We start from the raw sequence: 24,077 nt of genomic DNA, 5'->3' as shown, positions 1-24,077 counted from the left end.
AACAAACCTCAGTTCTCAAGGGGCGATTGAGTTACCTTTGAATGTCTGTGTCATTAAACCAGAGCTAGGATAATTTACCTTCAGTTCCCTCTGGAGTTTTAGAATAGCGGTTTTGGATTTATGAGTAAAGTAAGGTTCATTACTTTCACGGTTTTTGCTCTACAACATAAATTATACACTATTAGGTTTCAAATGTGAATTTTGAAGCCACTCTTTGTCTGTTTTTTGCTAACAAGTTGCCGCAAAAAAAGTTCAATGGGGTTCTATACAGAACTATAGGGTTCTTGACTCAAATTTAATGCCAGAAAGGTTCTATATAAGAAGAAATGTCTTACTGTGATGTTTAATGGGTTATTATTTCAAATTATTTCTAATAATAAAGCATGAATGAATGAATGAATGAATGAGGCATTTATATATTGAATTGAAGCATGTTATTGAGCTGGCTATTTCATAAAATTTAATTAATTAAAACTAGTATTTGTATGTATACCAAACCAGATCCAGCACTTTATTGTAATTTTTAGTATTTTAGCATAATTGCAATGTACTTAAAGTACATAGAATAGCACTTTATTGTATATATGTGTATGTGTAACCTGTCTGAAAACAGTGGTGTCTCTTGTAATATGTTATTTGAATATTAAGGTGTCCTTTAAACTGTGTAGCATCATACTTAAATTTAAATGTTAGCTTTGTTATTTGATATTGTGATGACCTGACGGGGGACTGCAGATGTAAAGTAGCCCTGGGGCTAATTCTGGCATATTTACATTGCTGAAAAGCTAAGATGTTTATTAATATGCATTGTCCCTTTTTAAATAAATAAATTAATTAATTTATTCAAAATGATGGAAATCACTAAAAGGTTCTATATATGAAGTGCCTGACGGAACCCTTTAATGTTCTATTTAGAATGTTTTCTTTTAAGAGTGATGTAAGAACTACAACAGTAAATGGATATAGCAACTTACAAACAACTTAAGTTTTTTTAAAAATACAGCGAATTAAAAAATTCATGTTTGAGTCTGACTGTGTAATTTACAGTGTGTTGTTGTGGAACAAAATGCGAAAGTCTCTTTTTGTTAGCCTCAGAATTTATTTTACTCAAATGAAAACACAGAAAAGTCTTGAGGGAACTCATTAAAATGTCAATTCTCTTCTGGGTTTTGCCTACAAACTCAACAGCTCTATAGCGACAGTAGCGTAGCTATAAAATATGCTAACAATAACTATTAAGATTATCTTCAAATTGTTTCACCTGCAAGAAAAAGCTCACTGTAGAAGTTTGTGCTGCTAATTCCCGCTATAGTGAATCTTGTGCTTGCATAAAGTGTGTTTCAGACCTTAGTAATGTTTGCATTAAGTATCAACTTTGTCTTAGATGTTTTGACTAAAATTCCTTAGAGGTAAAAGTAGACACAAATGAAACAGTTGTTGAAATACTGTAAGAATATAGACCTTATTGAGGACGGAAAGCATATTTAATTTGACACAAATGAAAACAAGGCTGAAGGCTGTTGGGTTTAAACATGTAGTTCATTCAATAGGTTGCAATAGGCTCATCAGTAGGTCAGGGTGAAAGTGTGTTTCGAATCAGTTCTGCATTGCTGTTGAAAATTTTATATTACCGGTATATATTATATTTTACATACATTTTTATTGCAAACTCAATAGCTGGCTTACATAGAAGCAGTTAAAAATGACTGGAAAGCATCATTAAGAATGTGTTAAACTACAAACCAAACTAATGTTTCGCATTATATATCATTGTTTTTTAAGGAAAAGTGTATTTTTGAATTTATGGTTTTCTGGCCAGAAACAAAATCCTTATTGTTGAGCCCTGGACTTAATATATAGGACTTTGTATACCTTTTGTACTTTCTTTTTATTTTCATCTGTGTCTAATTACATTTTTATGGCATCTACCCTCACTGTGGTCTCTAGAACTATAAAATGAATGTAAATATGCAGAAAGTTTGGCCTTTATAGTTAAGAATTTGAAATGCTCAATATGACTCTAAAGGAGACGTGTGAGATTACACTCGACGCATCTGTTGAAGTACAGTCGGTAACTTCAGCTTCAGCTCTCCATTTAAACTCATTGCTGTCTAGGATAGGGCTGTGCAACTTATCACAATTGCAATAAAATTACAGTTCGATAGAAGCTTGAGTAATTTCTAAATTGCTAAAAGCTGCCATATAAAGTCATATTTAAACTCTTTAACATTCCCATCTGTATGCATAAGATGTTAGCCAATCAGAATTCAGCATGCTAAAAAAGGTACAGGTTGTAGCACCTTTATTAGAGAATCTGTCAATATACGCTGTTAATTTGATTTCCTTTCTGAAAAATTTTTAACAATATTTTTAAACTAATGCATTTGCTAAAATTGCAATTAAAATCACAATCAGTGTCTTATGTTGTCCATATAACAATTCAGATTTTTTTTTCTTCTTCTTCTCTGCAGTATTTCTCTGTCTGTCTTCCAGGGCTCTTAAAATAATCATAATATTAATTGAGTTACACTTAAGAACTCAATGGGCTTGACCGTCACATTCACCAGCTTTAAATCTCTATAATGATCAAGGTTGTAAAATAGGATAACGTGCATCTTTAATATGGGTTTAGAGCATTTGTGCACTGACCTTTCGATACTCTTGTCTCCCTAATTAAACACGCCTGATTTGAACTCATATGTCTTTAGAGACACCAAGACGGGTGTGTCAGATAAGAGAAAGATGCAAAATGTGTACCAGGTTGAGAAAAACTGCCTATATGTAAGATAAGAATAGGTCTGCTTTTCTTTGCAGTCAAGTCAGTCTGGATATGTTTTAGGAATATTGCTTTCGCGTGTAATTGGACACATGGTTGTATTTCAGTTAGCCTAATAGCTGCCTCATTTTTTTAATTAAAGGATTAAAGGGATACTTCACCTCTGGAAAGATGAATGTGTATTTAAAATGGGTCATTTATGTAGAAGAAATGTGAAATTATTTTTGAATTTGGAGCTTTCTAGACGGAGAAAAGCCAGAAAATGTATTTTTGGCTTATGTGGATGAAAGACAACAACTCCCAGAATGCACTTGCTTCGGGGGGGGATTCATGTATTCAGAGTTGTTTACAGTGTAAGATGGATTCTCATGCTAAACATGGCCAAAGTTTAAAAAAAATATTTTGGACGAATAACAGAGAATTTCTGTGCCGAAAATCTTACTTCCGGGTTGGTTCAAGTTTCGGCTGTTTTTTTTTTATCGTGGATCTAATGGCGTAGACGAGAGTGGAACTCCTTATATGAGCATTTCTCTCGGAAAAGCGCGCCCGTGCACACGCCGACCAGAGGAGAGCGAGACCCAGGCCCGTCGCCAAGGGGGGGCATTAGGGGGCCGTGCCCCCCCCAGATGACACATCGTGCCCCCCTAATCATATGGTCATTGAGCAAACTTACTATTGAGAGCAAAAAAACGTATCCACGTATTCCATAACGAAATGTCGTCAGCAGCATTTAGCACACAGGTGCACTAATCTCTGTGACTTTAAATAACACATTGTCTTCAGAAATATGAAAATTAGTCGGAGCGTGTAAGGCTCTGCGCAAGGCTTACCTTCCCCTGGCCAAGCGGGCTTGTTGAATTTTCTGATTCATTTGCCTGCTAAAAACAGCCTACTGTTTCCACGTAAAAAAAAAAAGGTAATTTTTCTCAGAATTGCGTGATATAAAATCAAAATGGCAAGTTATAAAGTCAGAGTTGAGTGACATACATTCACATTTGCGTGTTATAAAGTCTGAATTTTGAGAAAAACTCTGAATTGAAAGAAATCCACTTGAGAATTGTGAGATAAAAAGTCGCAATTATCTTTTAATTTTTTTTATTCTGTGGCGAAAACAAGCTTCCATATACTTCTGATTGCTTTTAGAGGGAAAAGCTGTCCATAAATGCTGGTCTAGGATCAGTTTCTCCGTAATAAAAGAATATAGGCTAAACTCCGGTGTTTTGAGCGGTGAGTGGATTAGTTCTACGCGCATGCGAAATCCTCTCGTTATAATAAGCAGTTAGGCTATGCAAATAAGGCATTATTGTGTATCAGCTTTACTGATAGCCTAGGAACTTTGTGAGATCGCGATGAAGTTGTATGACCGCTTTTTAAAGATAATAAAATAGGCGCTCTTTGCGAGCTTTCTGCCATGCCAAATCCTGCATATAGCCTAGTAAATGTTTTTAAAGGGGAAGCGCATCCTCATGGTGTTGGTTCACCCTCCGCCTATGATCAGAAACTTAATATATAATAATATTATAATATCTATCACCTATAAATATTATAATTAATATTTTGTGTTTTGGTGTTGTTTAAATATAGAATTTGGTCTATTTCAGTTATATTAGACTAAATAGAGGATGTTATTGTTTTTGTGACTGTCTGTTTTTTTAGATCATAAAAATGCCCCCCCATTCTATATGTTCTGGCGACGGCCCTGGCGAGACCGCGCACATCAACGCGCTTCAACAGGAAATCATCGGCAGCGCTGCATAGGATTTGTTCAAGAATGTCTTTGAATACATTTGTTTAGCTGGCCACTGCAGGTGTCTGTTTGTTTATTATAAAACCAAATCATGTCCTCATAAACCACGAGTAAACACACAAATGTTGTAAGTTATAACTCGCGCATGACATGGTGTGCTAAAAACACTGCGCTCAAGTTCAAATCATTTCTACTTTTACCACTTCGGTACTTTCCTGTTATCCGGACCCCACCTCAAAAAACAGTAAAATTTAATTTTTTGCAATAGTTTATTCAAGTCATGTAGTATTGGTAGTAATAAGGCGGAAGTTGAAAACAGTGATTTTGTATGGAGGACCAACTCTACCATATTTAAAAATAAATACAGAAATAAATAAATGCTCAATAAATAAATAAGCATACAATTAATTGCCCCAAAAAATACAATAAACAAATAAATGTAGGTAGAAATTAAATTATACAGTGAGGCATAAATGTATATACCTCTTTTAATTAGCTTCTTTATTTATTTACCTTTGTAATAATTACCTTATTTATTTATTGTCCGTTATAATCTTCAACTTTATTTATTAATTACTTATTTTTTGAAGTATTTATTTATGTGCATGTTATAATATTTTTGTCTGTTTTATTCTTCCTTTGTATTTTTTTACCCTATTTATTTCTTCAATGCTATTTATTTCTGCCTGTCGTTTTTACATTTCTGTATGCATTTCTGCCTCATTATGCAAATGAGGAGGGGCTGTGTCTTAAGGGGTCAACTTCTGCCCATTGGTTGGTTAGCATTTTACTGCATCGGTCGAATCTACATGCCACCGGCTGCGATTTTTTATTTTTATTTTTTTGCAGGGTGGTAGGGGAAGACTCATTAATATTCATTAGGGAACTCATCCCTGATTGTCAATTTAAAAGATACATTTTAAAGTCAAGAAAGTCGCAGTTTGATGTAAAACTGTTGAGGTATAAGACTGTGAAAATACGTAATTAAAAAGACTACAAACCCCAAAGGCGCACATTTTCTCTCAATGAATGAAGCTAACTTTACTGAAGCTAACGTCTGTCATTTGTTCTATAGTCTTACGTTATAATCGTAACGTTACGCCGTCACGCCTGAGTGTTTTGTACCAGACTGCACACACAGGGCCGCATTAAGAGCTCACTGGGCCCCGGGGCTATGAGTTACTGCAGGGCCCCCCACCACTACAGGTCACCAACTACATGAGCTAAATGTTCTATCATTATACGAGTCATTTTATCAATCTATGATATATTTCACAGTTAAGTTATATTACTTTTAAAACGATTTTTTATCATATCAAAATTTAATGGCACTAACATTTCATAATTCTTGTGACCAATTTCAATATCACAAAAAATAATAGTAACTTAAGAAAAGAATCTCAAGCTTACCTATGACAAGAGTAACAACAATTAACAATAGAACAAAGGCACATAAGAAATCGACCTTGAAAAACTTAAAGCACTGAATAATATTATATTGTATAAAGCAGTGGTTCTCAACCTCTCCTGCAGGGACCCCCTGACACACCATGTTTCTGTTTTAACCCTGAAATGGCACACCTGATTCAATTAATTGAAGGCTTAATGAGTAGTTGACTAATTGATCAATTAACTAATTCCTACTTCCTACTCTAATAATGACTCATTAAGCCTTTAATTAATTGAATCAGGTGTGCCATTTCAGGGTTAAAACAGAAACATGGTGTGTCAGGGGGTCCCTGCAGGAGAGGTTGAGAACCACTGGTATAAAGTAATCAAATATACAATACATAGTTTTCACTATAAATTCAACATTCATTCTTATTAATTTTACAAAAGTGATTCATTCAAGGGCAGTAAATTACTTTCTTTCTGATGTTTGATTAACATTATGGACACAAATGGCGACAGCAGCTTTATTAGCAGCTACTGTCACTTTAAGACCTCAGGGTCGGAACTCAAGTGCGCTGTGCAAAACCGCCTCAAGTTCACCATCATTTAAAATAATTTGTATCCAAACCACAATGATTAAAAGCGCGTTTAATTTATAAACTTACATCATGATGTCTCAGCAAAATTTACATATTTCTACCGGATATATTATCGCCAGCCCTTTAAGCGAATATAGAGTTTGATCAAACACAAAAAGCAAGATCAAACATCCATCAAGTTAATAATCAAACTTACCGAAAATTTGTGGGGTCGAGGATGACGCTGTGTTTTAAAAAATAGTCTAGACTCTAGAATGAAGTGAAGGGTGGAGGCGATTTATTGGTTGATGCGTAGCTATATACTAATAAGGCGCAGGCACTCCAGGCAGCCATCTATAGGCCTATGTGCAGCAGCAGGTCGATCGTTCACAAGTTAAATACATAGAGGTTAAATATAGAATAAATATATTATGTTAAATTAAAACGTGACGTTTCATCTCACCATGCCCTGTCCTGCTGCCCACGGGGGTTTGATTGACAGGCGACCTGGCCAATCATAACGCCGAATATGCAATTTTGTCCGACAACAAAGCTGTCAGTAAAAAAACGTCGGTGGACTTGAACTTGAAAACGGTATTGTTTAAATTATTAAAATTACAATATTTGAAAGTTGAGACTTTTTTTCATATCAACAGTAAACTGCTCTGAACTCTCTCTCGTAGTCACTCGGTGTAACGTTAGTCTTTGCCCCGCGATGTATTTTTCAGTGCCTGAGTGAGAACATGATGTGCGTGACTCGTGAGAGCCGCCTGGCTTGTCACACAGTAACTAAAAAAGGCGGGTCTTTGCGAACGGTCACTATAATATTAAAGATAATGATTCCATATAATGCATGGAATATTCGGCAAAGCGCTACTAAATAACAGGGCTAATTTTTGGGGGGCGTTGCGTGGTAAGGCTTTGGCAATTAGATGGCTAGTAGTATCTGCTCCACAGCCAATCAAGGGCCCCCTCCTTGTTCGGGCCCCGGGGCTTTAGCCCCGCCTAGCCCTATTGTTAATGCGGCCGTGTGCACACACACGAGCAGCGGATCTCGCTCGTTGTTTCGCTTCCCGGGAGAGGTAGTTCATTGAGCGATTTTCACATAAAACTAAATGTTACTCTTCTGTTTTATGACAAACTGCGACTTTCTTGACTTTCATAATTATCTTTTAAATTGACAAACATCATATGTGTAATTCAGGGCACAGTTCAGACGGAATAAAAAGATAAAGTTGTCTCTCGCCATTGACAGACAACCGTACATATTTTTTCCTAAATAAGGTCCCCATGAGCCGGAAGCGGAGGGGAGGGGCGTTGACCCCTTAAGACACAGCCCCTCCTCATTTGCATAATGAGGCAGAAATGCATACAGAAATGTAAAAACGACAGGCAGAAATAAATAGCATTGAAGAAATAAATAGGGTAAAAAAATACAAAGGAAGAATAAAACAGACAAAAATATTATAACATGCACATAAATAAATACTTCAAAAAATAAGTAATTAATAAATAAAGTTGAAGATTATAACGGACAATAAATAAATAAGGTAATTATTACAAAGGTAAATAAATAAAGAAGCTAATTAAAAGAGGTATATACATTTATGCCTCACTGTATAATTTAATTTCTACCTACATTTATTTGTTTATTGTATTTTTTGGGGCAATTAATTGTATGCTTATTTATTTATTGAGCATTTATTTATTTCTGTATTTATTTTTAAATATGGTAGAGTTGGTCCTCCATAATTTTGGCGCGTATTTGAAATTTTATATGGTGTGGTCCGGATAACAGGAAAGTATCAAACTACACTTCCCACATGTACACCTTTTAAAGAAAAAAAAAATACGACGACATAAAGTGAAAATTAGTCGTTTACAAAAAACGCTAAGCAAATATAAGTTACACAGTTCCAGTAGACGTCCTGCTGTAGTCGTTGTTGCTGCTGCTCGTCTTCAATTTCAGCCTCGGGATCTGATTCGGGATCAGAAATGTATGGCTGAATCTGATTGTTAGCCATGGTTTGTTTTGGGATGTCACAGCTTCCAGACGCTCTCAACGCAAAACCTTCAGGCGCTCGTGATTATTTAGCTCCGGCCACACGGCACGCCTCCACCCGCTCGTTTTTTGCCAGAAAAACTCGGTACAACCTATCTTTCTTTTATAAATATAATAAAACTAAAGACTTTTTGGAGATATGAAGGATGCGATACTACTCTATAGGTACTCAAGATTAACATGAGATTGACTGAGTGTTTCACTTCCCCTTTAAATATCAAGTGAGCTGACAGACGCTGTGTGTGTGGTAACTGTGAACTGATGATATACGAGGTTTTGTGTGACTGAGCGTGTAGTATAAACACAACCGCGACTGAAGAATGACTTTAAATCCTTCCCGTCATGTCTACGTCAACGGCACCTAATCCACACTAGCGCTGTCGCTATATAAGGAAAACCAAAAAAGGTTTCTCTTACACTCGGAGAGAAAGGAGCCCATGTCCTCCGTGGCTCGGACCGCTCGTCGCGGCGCTGGCTTCCTCGCTGAGGTTGATGATCCTGAAGAAGAGGATGATGATGATGGTGGGGATTCAAGTGCTGAGGCTGGTGGATGTGAGGAAGGGCCTGAAGAAATCTCTAAGGCCTTTGGGTAGGAGGGCCCGACAGGTAACGTGGTTCTCATAAGCAGGAGGAAAAACGAGGCACCAAACAGGATGAAGGCGATGACCTCTTTCCATACCCTCATCTTAGAGCAGCGTGGAGCATTGAAACTCTGAAAAACAGATGTTAAAACAGGCTCATTATTAGGCAACTCATCTCACTCATGTTGTTTAAGTATCATTGAGATATTATAGTTTTTATGAATGTTTTGGATTTTATATATACAGTAGTCAACATTTAAAGTTGAGCAAAACCTTTCATCAAAGTTATACATGAATTTTGAACAACACCAGTTCTTGTGTTAGGACAACTTTGATTCACTTTTTTTGATTCACTTCAAATGCTGACTACTGTATATATATATATATATATATATATATATATATATATTCTGTTTTAATATAATTTTTTGTCTTCTTCTTTTTTGGTAACTATAATAACCATGGCTCAGACTGGCAGATCCATCTTTGAAATATGTGGCTTTCTTAACATTTATTGACAGCTTTCAATGAACTGTAAAAGTGTTCCTGAGTATAGTGTACAAAAAAATGCATGGTATTAAAGGAATAGTTCGCACAGTTTGTCATCTTGTCATTTTGTCTTATAATGTCAAAGCCTTTGCATGCAACAAAAGTGGATGGTGATTTATACTTATAAAAACAACATAAAAACACTGTAAGAGTAGTTTGTATGATATATACTCCAAGTCTTCTAAATTCACACTGATATTTAACTACAGTATGGCAGAATGCATATGTATAGATTGGTATTGGATATTTAATAGTGCAATAGTCAGGGCTCGACATAAGCAATGGCCCGATGGCCCGGGGCCAGTAAAAGTGTATGTCGGGCTAGTTGATTGGCCAGTCACTTGCCCGCGCGGGCCAGTAACTGGCCATCAGCAAAACAAACAGCAAACGTCATACACAGTGGCGCGAAGAGTGTCAATGTTTCTTCAGGTTATTTATAACGTGTTAAAATGTCAAAGAACTACGAGGCTAATACGAGAAAGAGTACCGAAACCCTGTATTAAACGGGACTGAATTTTGAAAGACCGCGCTGTATCGATAAGCTCGGACGTTATCGGTTCTGCTGTCGGTACTGGAGAAATACACGTAGGCTATGATTTATTATTGCTATAAATACTTTCTTTTTTTTTTTACCATCTCGCTGAGTCGCCAGCCATTTCTATAATAAAATAAAATTTGTCTGTGATGCATTTTTGCTATTCGCGCAGTCCAGAAGAGAGAGAGATCTCACGCGGTGCCACAACACGCACAACACCTGACGGAGGACAGAACTAAACATTCAAGTTATGGTTACACTTTAGATATGTGATATTAGTATGATTTTATTTTAGATATTGGCTTCCAAAGATTATAGAATATATTTGAGGTAAAACCATTAAAAACTGCATTCTGTCTAGCGCAACTTCCTTCCCTTCGCAGCAGTACGCTGTCATTTCTCCTTAAAACTCAAACTTTAAGACAGAATCAGCACGATCGGTGATTGTTGTAAAATGCAGTCTCGTCTGTTGCTAAATTGCGGGACGCGTTTAATAATAAAAAGAGCTATTAAAAGCACAAAAATCTGCGCAAGAGATGCGGTTCCCAATGCAGCGCGCGCTCCGAAACATACCGTAACGAGACAAGCAAATTATACTTTGGGCTTCATGTGCGCGTCTAAACGATCAAATGTACACAAAAATGTGTCAAAATGACTGGCTTGGAGATTCACTTAAACAGTTTATGTCTAAAATGGACGCAGTTATGGAAATAGTTGGGAGAAAATATGGTGCATCAGTAGACTATTAGATCTGCACTCGTTCTTAAAGGGGAAGCAGTCTAATAAACATGCTGACGATCACGCCATTACTGAGAATCAAACAACAAAAGGCACAAAGAAAATCACTCGCAGCTCTCTTGAATGAATAACTTTAGCTTTAATAAGTAAGATGAGGAGACTGAGAAAAAAAGAGAGAGGGAGATGAGGAGATTCTGCGCAAGTAAATTGTAACTGGTGTGCCGTCTTGGCCAGGTCTCCCTCGGAAAAGAGATTTCAGTCTCAAGGGACTTCCTGGTTAAATAAAGGTTAAATAAAAAAATAAAATAAAAATAAAAAAAGGAGAAAGCAGGTATTGACAAATTTACTGCACACTGACATTTGGTTATTTTTGCATGTGTCCAGGGGCTCTCTCTTAATTCCTGAACTCCCTTCGCTGTTTTGATTAATCCTAATGTATACAATAAATAGAGTTTATTTCTTTCAGGGCCAGTCAAAATATAGAAGGGGCCAGCAAAACTCTGATCTACTGGCCCCGGGGGCCAGTGGGGATTTTTTTTTATGTTGAGCCCTGCAATAGTCATTTAATGCTCATTTAAATTTAATCTTTAAAATTACTACATTTAATAATAAGTATTAAATGTTATCTTTAGCAAATCTTAAAATTAATATGTAGTTATTTCTAAATTTGCTTGTACCATTTACTTTTTTTGTATTGTTTTATTTTTTCATTTAGACAAAACAGTATAGAATTTGTTTAAATAGATGGAATATTTATCAGTATATTTAAGTCATTATTAACTTATAATCTTCCACTTCTCAGTATTGCTGAAATCTATTTTGCTTTGTTTTGTACGGGTTGCATCACTATCAGTCATGTGACCCAAAACAAAGGGCGTTTGGCAGCAAACGGACTATTTTTTTTACCGCTTTTTATTTTCATTTTCACAACATGGCAATATAAATAACACTCCATGTTTCTTTTCTGTGTTAAAGATATAAAAAGGGTTAGAATGACAGCTAATGATAACTGAATTTTTGGGTGAACTATTCCTTTTAGGGACTTAACCTTTTGTATATTGGCTTCAACCGCATACTTGGCATAGACAGAGAGTGTTTTTAATAACCCCTAATTATACTATAATAATGCAATCTAAAGAATTACTGTTCAGTTTTGAATGGTTTGAGATCATCTTATTTGTGCGGTGTATGAATAGAGGTTCTCTCTTTCAAGTCATGAACGTTTCTATGCATTGTGTCCTTTTCCCAATTGATTCCTCATCTTTATGAAGGCGTGTCCTTCATAACATCCACCTGGGTGGAGATCCGACATCATTGTACACAAGCAAGTCCAAACAATTAGTCTTACGTTTCCTGAGGGGGAATCTTTGTTTGTCGAGACGATCCATTCAATGCAGGCAGATTTGTGATGGTAAACAAACCTTCAGTAGTTGTTGAAACTACACAGGGTGAGATGGATCTAGTTTTTGAGCCGTGCATTTTTTTGCATAAGGTGATAACAACGATGAAGTGCTTTTCTTCAAAGTTTTTGATGTGGGCCTGCTGGTAGAACGTTCTCCACCAGATATATCTGTTGGGTTTTGTTTGTTTGTTTAGCTATGCACAGATCTATTGAGCAATCATACATCTATGCCTGCATGCATGCATGTGTGCACATACTTTCCCTTCATTCTCTCAAAAAAAAGACTGCATTCTTTTCCTGCTGGGAATCTCTTTCAAACACTGTTGTTTTTGCAGTTGAACATACTGATTGAAAAGTCTTATTTTTTTTTTTCCCACTTTGTTATTACAAGTTACTGTTTTCTCCAGAGTAGGAGGAAGCGGGAAAACTCTTCCCCAGATCAGGAAATGGCAGATGAGTAACATTTAAGGACAAATCCAGACAGTATATGCTGGAAGTGTTTCGCCAGATTGACAGTATGGTGGTCTTATTGGGTTAATGGGGGTTTGTCTCCCAAGTCTAGAGTTAATGTGTGTGTCTAAGGTATAGAAATGGTGTAATTGTTTTTTTTTTATATAAATATTGAGCACAAAAATTTTCACACAAAAGTGAGTGATTCTCACTTCATCAGAGTGATTCATGCCTGGCTCATACTTTACACTAAATTCAAAAGAAGGAAATAGGTATAATCCTAATTATGCTGCGCAAGATGACGCTATGACAAAATTAATTATCTAATATGAATATAGAGGAAGCTTATTTTTAAGACATTTTAAGACCTTTTTTTATTCCCCCTCCCCCAATTTTTTTATAATTCTACAAAGACATTCACATTATTGTGACGCAGAATGCAGTGATATTTTTTCTTTTTTTAAGTATTTCTATATTATATAAATGAAAATGTAATGAGAATCATCATTAAAAATAGAAATGAAAATGAAAAAATGAGAATTTGGCATAATAACAAAAAATAATGTCATAAAGTAAAAAATACCCTATAAATAGGTTTCATGTTCTTTCTAAATTTTGTAGCAAAAAAAAAAAAACCTGTCTAAATGAGTAAACGCAAGCTATTATCATCTTTAACAGTGATGGGAATAACGGTGTTATAAATAAACGGCGTTACTAATGTTTCAGTAACGAGTAATCAAATGAATTACTGTTTCCCCCGTTACAACGCCATTACCCTTACTCACAATACAATGCGGCGTTATATAGCCTAATTGAGCTCACTGAAGCGTTTTTCATCCGAGTAGGCTCTCTTCCCGCCATGGGACCTGCAAAGTTTTTTCTCTGGTGTGTGTGTGTGTGTGTGTGTGTGTTTATGAGGCGCCTGACTTGACAAAAGCGAAGCGAACACCGCGAGCGTGCTCAGCTATGCGTGTGAGAGACCGAGTGTGTCCGAGCATTATATAGTTTGTTTATAAATAAATTACAAATTCCAGCATTCGAATAATCTCTGTAGCGTCATCTGCTACGTTTTAATTAATTTACATGGTTATACAAATAAAATCTAAGACTACGTCCACATTAATCCGTATACATTTGAAAGCGGCGTTTTCGTTTAAAAACGCTCTCCGTCCACACTAGCGTTTTCAGGCGTTTTCCGACGTTTCAGTGTGGATGAGAAACTTCTAAATTCACCTTACAGCGCATGCGTGAAACCTCACAAAAGCTCACCGAGATGGAAAAATAAACATTAAAGTTATCGCGCAATTCTTCTAACAGGATAATTTTATTTAGCAAAATATCTCACCATCACTGATGGGTCCAGGTCGCACTCAGTCACCATATGTTCGGTCTACAAAATGCGACTGCTCTCCTGTATTGCCGCAGGACAGCAAATGTGAGTACATTTTCTGTCATCTTTGCAGGACTGTGATATGAAGAGTGTGCAAAGTAACATATTTTCGCAACAGCGTAAAAGTGAATAGCACATAACAGGCACAATACCGGTAAACATGAATATCTATTGGTACAACATGGATCACACGTCATCGTTTTCAGATACCTCCGGCTTCACAGTTCACACTACAGCGCGAAAACGTCGTTTTCAAATGTATCCGCTTTGCAGAGCGTATTCCAAAAGCTACGCTTTCATTGACTTAAAACGCCGTCTCAGTGTGGATGGAAGGCCAAACCGGAGAGAAAAATATACGTTTTCAAACGAAAACGTATTAGTGTGGACATGGCCTAAAAATAACCTGCAGGGAAGGTTCTGGGAGCACTTCTTGTTAAACTGTTTACTTTTGTGAGGAAGAAAATACTTAGGCCGTGTGTCCGCTGAAAACGCTAGACGCTCTGCTGAAAACGCCTAGCTGTGGGCACTTGAGAGCGTTTTGGCAGCGCAGCGTTTTTTCCGTTGAGACGTTTCGTTGCTATGATACAGAATATCCGCAGCACAGTTTTACTTGTAACTGATTTTGCAGATAATTTGTTTCATACTAAAAAATTATTTTTCATCCAGTTTGTTCGGTTAGCTCTGCTGGTGGATGTCGTTGTACAGAAAGAATGTTGTGACAGTTGGTCGGTGTGGTATTAGTCCCGCCCCTCCTCCACTGTGATTGGACGGCTGGGTAAAAACTGACAGTGATGAGCGCTGCGTTTTACCCAAAGTTGAACATTCTTCAACTCTCGGCGACCAGTAAAAAACGCCGGGCGCTCGGCGCTTCAGTGTGAAAAAAACACTCAGCGCCTCGTTACGCTCATGGCGTTTATAAAACGTGGCGCTCCCATTGAAAACAATTGAAAACATACGCCAGCCGCGTGGAAAAACGCTTTGACACACGGCCTTAGGCTACAAGTATGTCTAACAGTTGTGAAGTTCTGTGACAGTTTTATCATTTTAATTTGCACTACAAAGAGTGTATGTATATTTTTTTATGGAATGAATGGGGGGAAAAAAAGTAACGCAATAGTTACTTTCCCTGGTAATTAGTTACTTTTATAATGATTTAACTCTAACTCTAGTTTTAACTCGGTTACTATTTGTGAGAAGTAACTAGTATAACTAATGACTTTTTTTTTTAAGTAACATGCCCAACACTGATTTTTAATACGAAAATGAATGCCTTTTTTAATAAGTCTGGAATTCAGTTTCTTTTCTGGACAGCATGCTGTGGTTTTTGTTGTGTTCTGGTGTCTTTATCTCGTCCGCTGTGTGTTTTGGAAACGGCATTATCACTCTGGTCACTTTCTTCGCTTGACCAAGTGTAGATCTGGCACGTCTGAACGCTTAGGACTTCCAACAAATGATAATAAATAGATCATTATTTAAATGAATGTCATGAAAACATGTCTAGCTAGTTTCTACCCAAACTCTCCTGAAACCAATGTTACTTGAAAATTCATTATGATCCTCAGAATAGGCTTCATTTACTTCAAGGAAAGTGTAAATTGTTCTCGATTTCGGGGAGAAATATGACCTTCTTGATTGGTTTCATGAGATTTGTGTATTTTGAAATCCAGGGTAATCCAGGCAGCAAAATGTGTCAAGATATACAAAATAACACCGATGATGAATCTTTCTCTAGATTCATACGGCATATGTGTTATTCCCACTAATGGTTATTCGCCTTTCTGCTTTAATCGTCCTTTAGTTTCAGTACAAATAATCAAACCACAGTTTGAGTTTTCAGAGATGGATGTTTGATTAATTGGCCTGTTGAGGCGAATTGTTACCATCAGTGGTGTTCTGCTAATTAACTTTATTTACACAGACCGTTATGAACGCAATGGATAATTACATTTGAGACATACTTCATGCTGATTATTGAGTCTGACATTAACTGTGTGTTTGATGAATTATGTTATGATGTAATTGTTGTGTATTAAGTGTTACCTCATCATCTATTTTAAGCGGGTGTGATCTGATTGATTATAAGTAAAACATTAGTGATGTAATAGTCCTTTTTTTTATAGACTGTTACGCTCTTCAAAAAGGGCTTCAGTAGTTGCACATTCAACAATTTTTTTAGTTGTTAAATTATATGGATATACTTTTATGATTAAACCATCAGCGAAGCAAGATGTACACGTGTTAAAATGGTGGTGAAATATTGTTAAAAAAAGCTGCAAAAATATTGTTGGTTGAACTTAAAGTAGGTTATCTGGTTGCATTCATTTTGAGTTCATTGAAATAAATTTTTTTTTTGGTTAATTCAATGAAGATACAGTATATTTATTAAATCGAAACTCAAAACATTGTTATCTGAACCACATTAATTAACAAAGTTGATTTGACAAAAGATAAAAAGATGTGATAAATCATGAAAAGTATTTTTTACAGTGTACAACTAGTAACTTTTGACACATGCTCCTTATACTTTCATCCAAAACAAACACAATTTATTATAAAGGATACAACAATATCACAATACTGAGTGAACCAGAATAGTAAAGTTATTCTGGTTAAGTATTGAATAATACATTTTTTATACATGCTTTTCTAAAGAACCGATTACATTAAAATTGTAGAGATTTGTGTATTCCACGTGTATTAGTTTTGAGACCATTCACTCTTTTTATTCTTTCTTTTCCCTGGAAAACAGACCAAATAGTATGACGAGAGAATTTTTTTTGTGTATAATCTATTCATAAATTTCTAGTAAATTTCACAAATAAGGAAATGGCAAGTAACACATTAAATTAAATGTGGGATTTTGAATTTAAAAGACTGAAATACAGAGAATAAAATGAACAGCGTCAAATGAGAGTAAAAATCAGCTTTGGCGAATAAATGAAACGTGTCAATCACCATTTGGCGGTAACATTTTTAGGAAACCTAACAATGCAATGTTGTGAGAACTAGGGCTGCACAATATATCGAAATTATCGTAATATCGCAAATGTACATATCAAGATATGCATATCGCAACAGTTTGCAATAACTGCGTCATGAATAAAAGACAGAGAAAATCACTCACTGCTCTTGGCTGAATAACTTTTGTAGCTTTAATAAGAATCAGTATATATTTAATTCATACAGTGAAAACTAAGCAGTGTTTTATTTTTACATTTGATTATTCAGTTTCTGTTGTTAAATAAACCTATGTAGGATAACCTGAAACACTGAACCCTCTGGTTTACACTTAAAATAACACTTATATGCTACGGCAAAACACTGCAGCAAAAAGAATGTGAAACGCGTTTATAGGTTATATAATTTTAACGATATTTTAAAGATAATTTAAGTTTATTTTACACACTTTAAGCATTATCGTATCATATCGAATATTGCATTATATAATGAGTTATCTTATATCCAGTGTTGGTCAAGTTACTTGGAAATAGTAATTAGTTACTGATTACTTCTCCAAGAAAGTAATCCAGTTACTTTACTGGTTACTTATTTTCAAAAGTAATTAGTTACTTTACTAGTTACTTTACTAAGTGCACGATCTGAATACGCTATAAAGCAATAGACCTTTCAGCCTAATTCTATTCTTTCTGCATATTCCATCATCTAAAATTTAATCAAATTAAACTTGTTTTATTAGTTTCAATATTTTAACTTTATGCACATTGCATCAAGCAAAAATTAAATTAAATGCAACAGTCTCAGACTTTTGATGAACATTTAAACCTATTTTCTGCACATTCCACCATATTTTAATCAAATCAAGAAAGTCCTTCTTCCTTCTTCTTGCTAGGTGCTTGCTCAGTGCGTGTGTCTGGTGCGCCCGAGCTTCGTTTACAGTCTGAGGGAGACGCACGCTGGAAACAAAACAATCTTCGCAAACATGTCTAAGGATTTCCACACAGAGGAAGACTTGCATTTTTTTGCCCAGCCATATTTATTTGAACCCGAATACACACACACACACACACACACACACACACACACCAGACACACGTCAGCAGCGTCTTACGTCAGCGGCGGCACTGAACGCGGATCCACAACAGAACCAGAATACACACACACACACACACACACACACCAGACACACGTCAGCGGCGGCACTGAACGCGGATCCACAACAGAACCAGAATACACACACACACACACACACACACACCAGACACACGTCAGCGGCGGCACTGAACGCGGATCCACAACAGAACCGGAATACACACACACACACACACACACACCAGACACACGTCAGCGGCGGCACTGAACGCGGATCCACAACAGAACCGGAATACACACACACACACACCAGACACACGTCAGCAGCGTCTTACGTCAGCGGCGGCACTGAACGCGGATCCACAACAGAACCAGAATACACACACACACACACACACACACACACACACCAGACACACGTCAGCAGCGTCTTACGTCAGCAGCGGCACTGAACGCGGATCCACAGCAGAACCGGAAGACAATACAATGCTGAATAAAGTCTTAGTTTTTGTTATTTTTGGACCAAAATGTATTTTCGATGCTTCAACACACTCTAACTAACCCACTGATGTCACATGAACTACTTTGATGATGTCTTTATTTCCTTTCTGGACAAGGACAGTATACCGTACATACATTTACAATGGAGGGACAGAAAGCTCTCGGACTAAATCTAAAATATCTTAAACTGGGTGATCTCATTTTTGGGTGAACTAACCCTTTAAGTGAACGCAAATGTACAAGAAAGACAATGCATGTGTATCATTATATTGGATCCGTGCATTATGTCTTAAAGTGAAAATATTTCTGCGGCTGTCTGTGTTTCAAACATCAAAATAAATCACTCACTGCTCTAGACTGTATAACTTTATTAAGGATTAATCTATATTTAATTTATACAGTGAAGACTATGCAGTGTTATTCTACATTGATTACTTTATTCAATTTCTATAGCCTACATGAAAACTACTGTTAGACCATACCTAAAAAGCACTGTTTATTTCATTATTTCACGTATTTATTTGTGCTATTGCATGTTTTGTTTCTTATTATTTTTATTGACTTTAATAATGTTTTAAATTTATATTAATTAGGCTTTTAGTTTTAGCTGTGGAATCAAAATTGGAATAGAAAATTGTACATTTTCACTGGTATGTAACATTTTGTTGTCATTACCTTCATAATTATCAGGTTTTTAGGCCCTGCTGAAATAGTAGGTTCTTGTAAAACATACTCCAATTGTTTTATTTACAAAAATATTTTTTATATACATATTTTTGTCCAGATGCTGCAAATGACTAGCATGTAGTAAATCATGTTTGATGCCTGTGATGTTTAGTCTAAGCCTGTTGGTCTTCAATGGGGAATGCATTAACCAGCGTGTCAGAAGGGTCTTCATAAGAAAGCAAAACAAACATTTTCCCTGGAAAGAGAGTGAATGTCTGTTTCTTTTCATCCGTCACAACATTGGTCACCTCACATCTTATCTCATCTTATCTCTACTTGGCAAAGACAGATTGTTTAACAGGAAATCACATGTTGACATGTCAGTTCACAGTTCACAGTGTGTCTGTGTAATCTGATGAATTGTCTTTGGAGTAGCCTGATATTATCAGATTGATACAAGTGCAATATTGTCTAAACAAACGTTTGTGTTTTGGAGATCACAGCTGATAATGATGCCGGTCCCGTCAGCCTCATGCTGTCTCTACATAAAGGCTCCTGTGTGTGGTGTGTGTATAATGACATGTGTCAACTGCTAGAAATGTGAATGTGAGAGCCACAAAGGAACGGCACATCATATTGTATGTCTATATGTCTACATACAAAAGTCTGGTGTCTGTAAATTTTTTTTTTTTATGTTTATGAAAGAGTGCTGCTGATTTTTTTTATTTTTTGTTGGAACTTTGTTTGAATTTTTTTTTTTTTTTACAGGATTTTTTGATTAATAGAAATTCCTTATTTGAAATAGAAATCGTTTGTAACATTATAAATGTCTTTACTGTCACCTGATCAATTTAATGCATCTTTGTTGAATAAAAGTATTAATTTCATTAAAAAAAAAAAAAAAAAATCATACTGACTGACCCCAAACTTTCAAATGGTAGTATAACTTATGTTTGTCAGATAATTTAATGCATTAATATGTATGTTATAGGTGTGTGTAGACTTTGGCTCATACACTCTAAAAAATGCTGGGTTGTTTTAACACAAATTTGGGTCAAATATGGACAAACCCAGCCATTGGGTTACATTTTTTTATTTACATTTTTAACCCAATGTTTGAGTTTGTCCATATTTGACCTAAAATTGGATTAAAACAACCCAGCCTTTTTTAGAGTGTACAGTCAGAATTGTCCGTTTGTTAGTTGGACTGTTTTAAATCTTTGTTTTGACGTGTTTTTAATAATGTGAACCTATTTTGCACTGATGTCAGACTTATTGTTCATAATTTGATCTTTTGGTTTGTGTTCCAAGTTCCAAATTAAATTGGCAATATATTTAATTCACTGTATTACACAAACATTGCCACATGGTTATTTAATACATACTACATTTTGTGTAGTATATGTAGTAGTGCCAAAACCAACTATGTTGTGATTTATATACTGTTACCATGATATGTTATTATTCATACGTGGTGGTGATACGTGAAGTTTTGCACATTCAGCACCGCCCACCCATAAAGTCACATTTTCTGTTGTCAACTTCAACACGCCCAGCTGTAATTTATATGACTGTGTGTGAGCAAAGTTTTCTACTGGCAATTGCAAATGATTCGAGAACATAAAGTGTGACAAACTACCTGTTTCCTGAGCAAGTCTCTATCAGCGCTGGAAAGGATCTCACTTTCCCACCGTTTGAATTGAAGTTAGAAACTTTCCACTGATGGAGAAAAGTCAGGAAACGTTAGTTTGTCACTATATTTTCTGCTAATGTGCAATTTCCAGTAAATGTACTGAAACGTTTGAATTTTCATGACTTTTCCACATTTAAAACAAAAACTAAAAAACAACTTCCAGTTGTAAGTGATTTTCTGGAATCATTTTCACTTAGAGATCTCTCTCACAAAGAGGAACTTTTTGTCCGAAACTTTGTTAAATGCTGATCAAAACTAGAAACTAGACACTAGTAGTGTAAGAACACTCTTATTCATTTTACAGCAATCAAATATTTCTCATTTTCTGTCCTGTCATTCACACACTGTTTGTCCAATAATCAGACAGCTCTATAAAACACATCAGCGTTGTGTCAGAGCCATCAACCACACGGTGAAAGGTGAAGCTACTTAAAGGTAGGGTAGGTCGTTTTTGGTCTAAAAAACTTTTTCCCAAATTTGTTTAAACTTTCTATATATATCAATGCATAATTAAAATGTAAGTACTCTGATAAAAAGAGTATAAAAATCGAGTGTCTCTAGACCGTTTAATCTGCACTAAACACAGCTCATTATTTCCTTCCGGGACGAAACAAAGGATTGGCTTACGTGACTGTCACTCTCTCGCAACCATGGCAACACCCTCGCTGCTACATGCGCTGCCCACATGCGCGCACTCGTTTGACTCGAGGAGGGTAAGAGACTAGTAAGAGACACAATTACATGCAAAACACGGCGTATATGTTATGAATCTTACACGAAATTCACCTTCATCACAGTGTAACTGATTGTAATGGGAAAACGTGTATCAATGCAACCTGTTTTTAGCTTTGCTTTATGTTACTAGCTCGTTAACGAATCAAACTCAATATATTTTAAACTTTACCAGTATCGATATGCTAGCTTGATAGTGAGTACTAAAAGCCATGTTAGTTGTTTATATTCATAATGATAAAGTTAGGTATTTTATTACATGTGAGTCTGACATGATGTCACTACATGCACTGCTCCTCTCCGCTTGGCGCTGGTAAGCGCGTCCTCCAGCTGTGAGCTGTCGGCATCGCGCGTTCATGTATTTTGGGGGCGTGGTTTTGGAAGGAGCCCAGAATGGAGCAATAGCATCCAGCTAGATAAGTAGCTGTGTTTATTACAGCCCTGAGAGGACTACAGACACTCGATTTTTATACTCTCTTTTCCAGAGTACTTACATGTTAATTATGCATTGATATATATAGAAAGTTTAAACAAATTTGGCAAAAAGTTTTTTTTTTTAAATCCTACCTACAATACCTTTAATACCGTAATAATTCTGATGAAGCGTGACACCTACTTTACGCTCTTCATTGAAAAGAACAGGCGCGTAAGGCTTTGGTCACTTCAGCTGTTTGGGTGAAGGCCTGGCACCGGTCGGGTCCACCATAGGGCAGATAGTTGGCAGAAGGGGGGCAGGAACACACTCCAAAGATCAGGCTGGGATTAGCACTAATGCGGCCTGCTTTATCTAGCATCACGTGGGCTAACACCTGGGATTGGCTCGCGGGGTGTGGAAGCAGCCGGCCAGGCTAATCTTACTGTCGCCTCATCCGTTAGAAACACACACACACACACACACACACACACACTCACACACACACACACTCTCACACCCACACCCACACACACACACACACACACACACACACACACACACACACACACACACACACACACACACACACACACACACACACACACACACACACACACACACACACACATCGTCTAGTTCACTATCTTTCTGGGGACTAGCCATAGACGTAATGGTTTTATACTTTACAAACGGTATATTCTCTCCCCTTAACCTAACCCGACCCCTAAACCTACCCATCACACACACACACACACATACACATCGTCTGGTTCACTATCTTTCTGGGGACTAGCCATAGACGTAATGATTTTTATACTTTACAAACGGTATATTCTCTCCCCTTAACCTAACCCGACCCCTAAACCTACCCATCACACACACACACACACACACACACACATACACATCGTCTGGTTCACTATCTTTGTGGGGACTAGCCATAGACGTAATGGTTTTTATACTTTACAAACGGTATATTCTCTCCCCTTAACCTAACCCGACCCCTAAACCTACCCATCACACACACACACACATATAAACCGACCCCTAAACCTACCCATCACACAAGACTTTCTGCATTCTTACATTTTCAACAAAAAAAAATCATTCTGTATGATTTTTTTTACGCTCTTTTCCTCACGGTGACACGAGCCCCCATGAGTCTGTGTGCATTCAGGTTGAAGTCCCCACCGGGATAGAAAAACATGCACACACACACACACACACACACACACATATATATATATATAGTATATCTATACAATAAAATATATATATAAATTATTAATAATATATATATATATATATATATATATATATATATATATATATATATAAAATAAAGAAAAGAAAAAAATATGTACGCACATACACAATAAAATAATTGTTTTTAATATCATATATATACAATAAAAGAAATTATATTTATATAATAATTAGTAAATTAATTAAATTAAATAAACACAAATTTATATATAAATATAAATCTGTGTTTTCATTGAAGTTGATTAGCAGAGAAATGTTTGCGGATTCTGACTGGATCTTGTCATTGATACTTTTACTTTTTGAGGTGCTATTTGGCTTTGGTTAAGTTTACTGTATGCACTTGTGTAGTTTTTTTTTTTTTTTTGGGTGAGCAGACGCTGTGTAGTTTGTATGTTTTGTATGTGTAAGCTGTGGTTTATTTAAAGACAATCCACAGTTTTGTTGCAGGCTAATTAAAGTCTTGGTATTAGTAGCTCATCTATATATAACAAATCTGAGTGTGACTGCATCTCTGGATTGTAAACAGAACAATCTTGGTCATATTGGGTCTAAAG

General features: G+C 36.2%; 1 protein-coding gene across 1 annotated transcript in view; it reads right to left on the bottom strand.

Annotated features, from left to right (window-relative positions):
- Positions 1–24,077, bottom strand: part of LOC130105616 (uncharacterized) — a 33,265-nt gene that overhangs the window by 689 nt on the left and 8,499 nt on the right. Inside the window, exon 2 of the mRNA XM_056271689.1 lies at positions 8,973–9,267. Within this exon, the coding sequence (XP_056127664.1) occupies positions 8,973–9,240 (268 nt within the window). The 5' untranslated portion in view covers positions 9,241–9,267. The remainder of the gene's footprint in view (positions 1–8,972; positions 9,268–24,077) is intronic.

This window comes from Rhinichthys klamathensis, unplaced genomic scaffold, assembly GCF_029890125.1.
Source record: "Rhinichthys klamathensis goyatoka isolate OS25496 unplaced genomic scaffold, OSU_Roscu_1.1 h1tg000323l_1, whole genome shotgun sequence".
NCBI lineage: Eukaryota > Metazoa > Chordata > Actinopteri > Cypriniformes > Leuciscidae > Rhinichthys > Rhinichthys klamathensis.
Note: the sequence above shows the minus strand (reverse complement) of the source record. Positions and strands in the feature narration are given on the sequence as shown.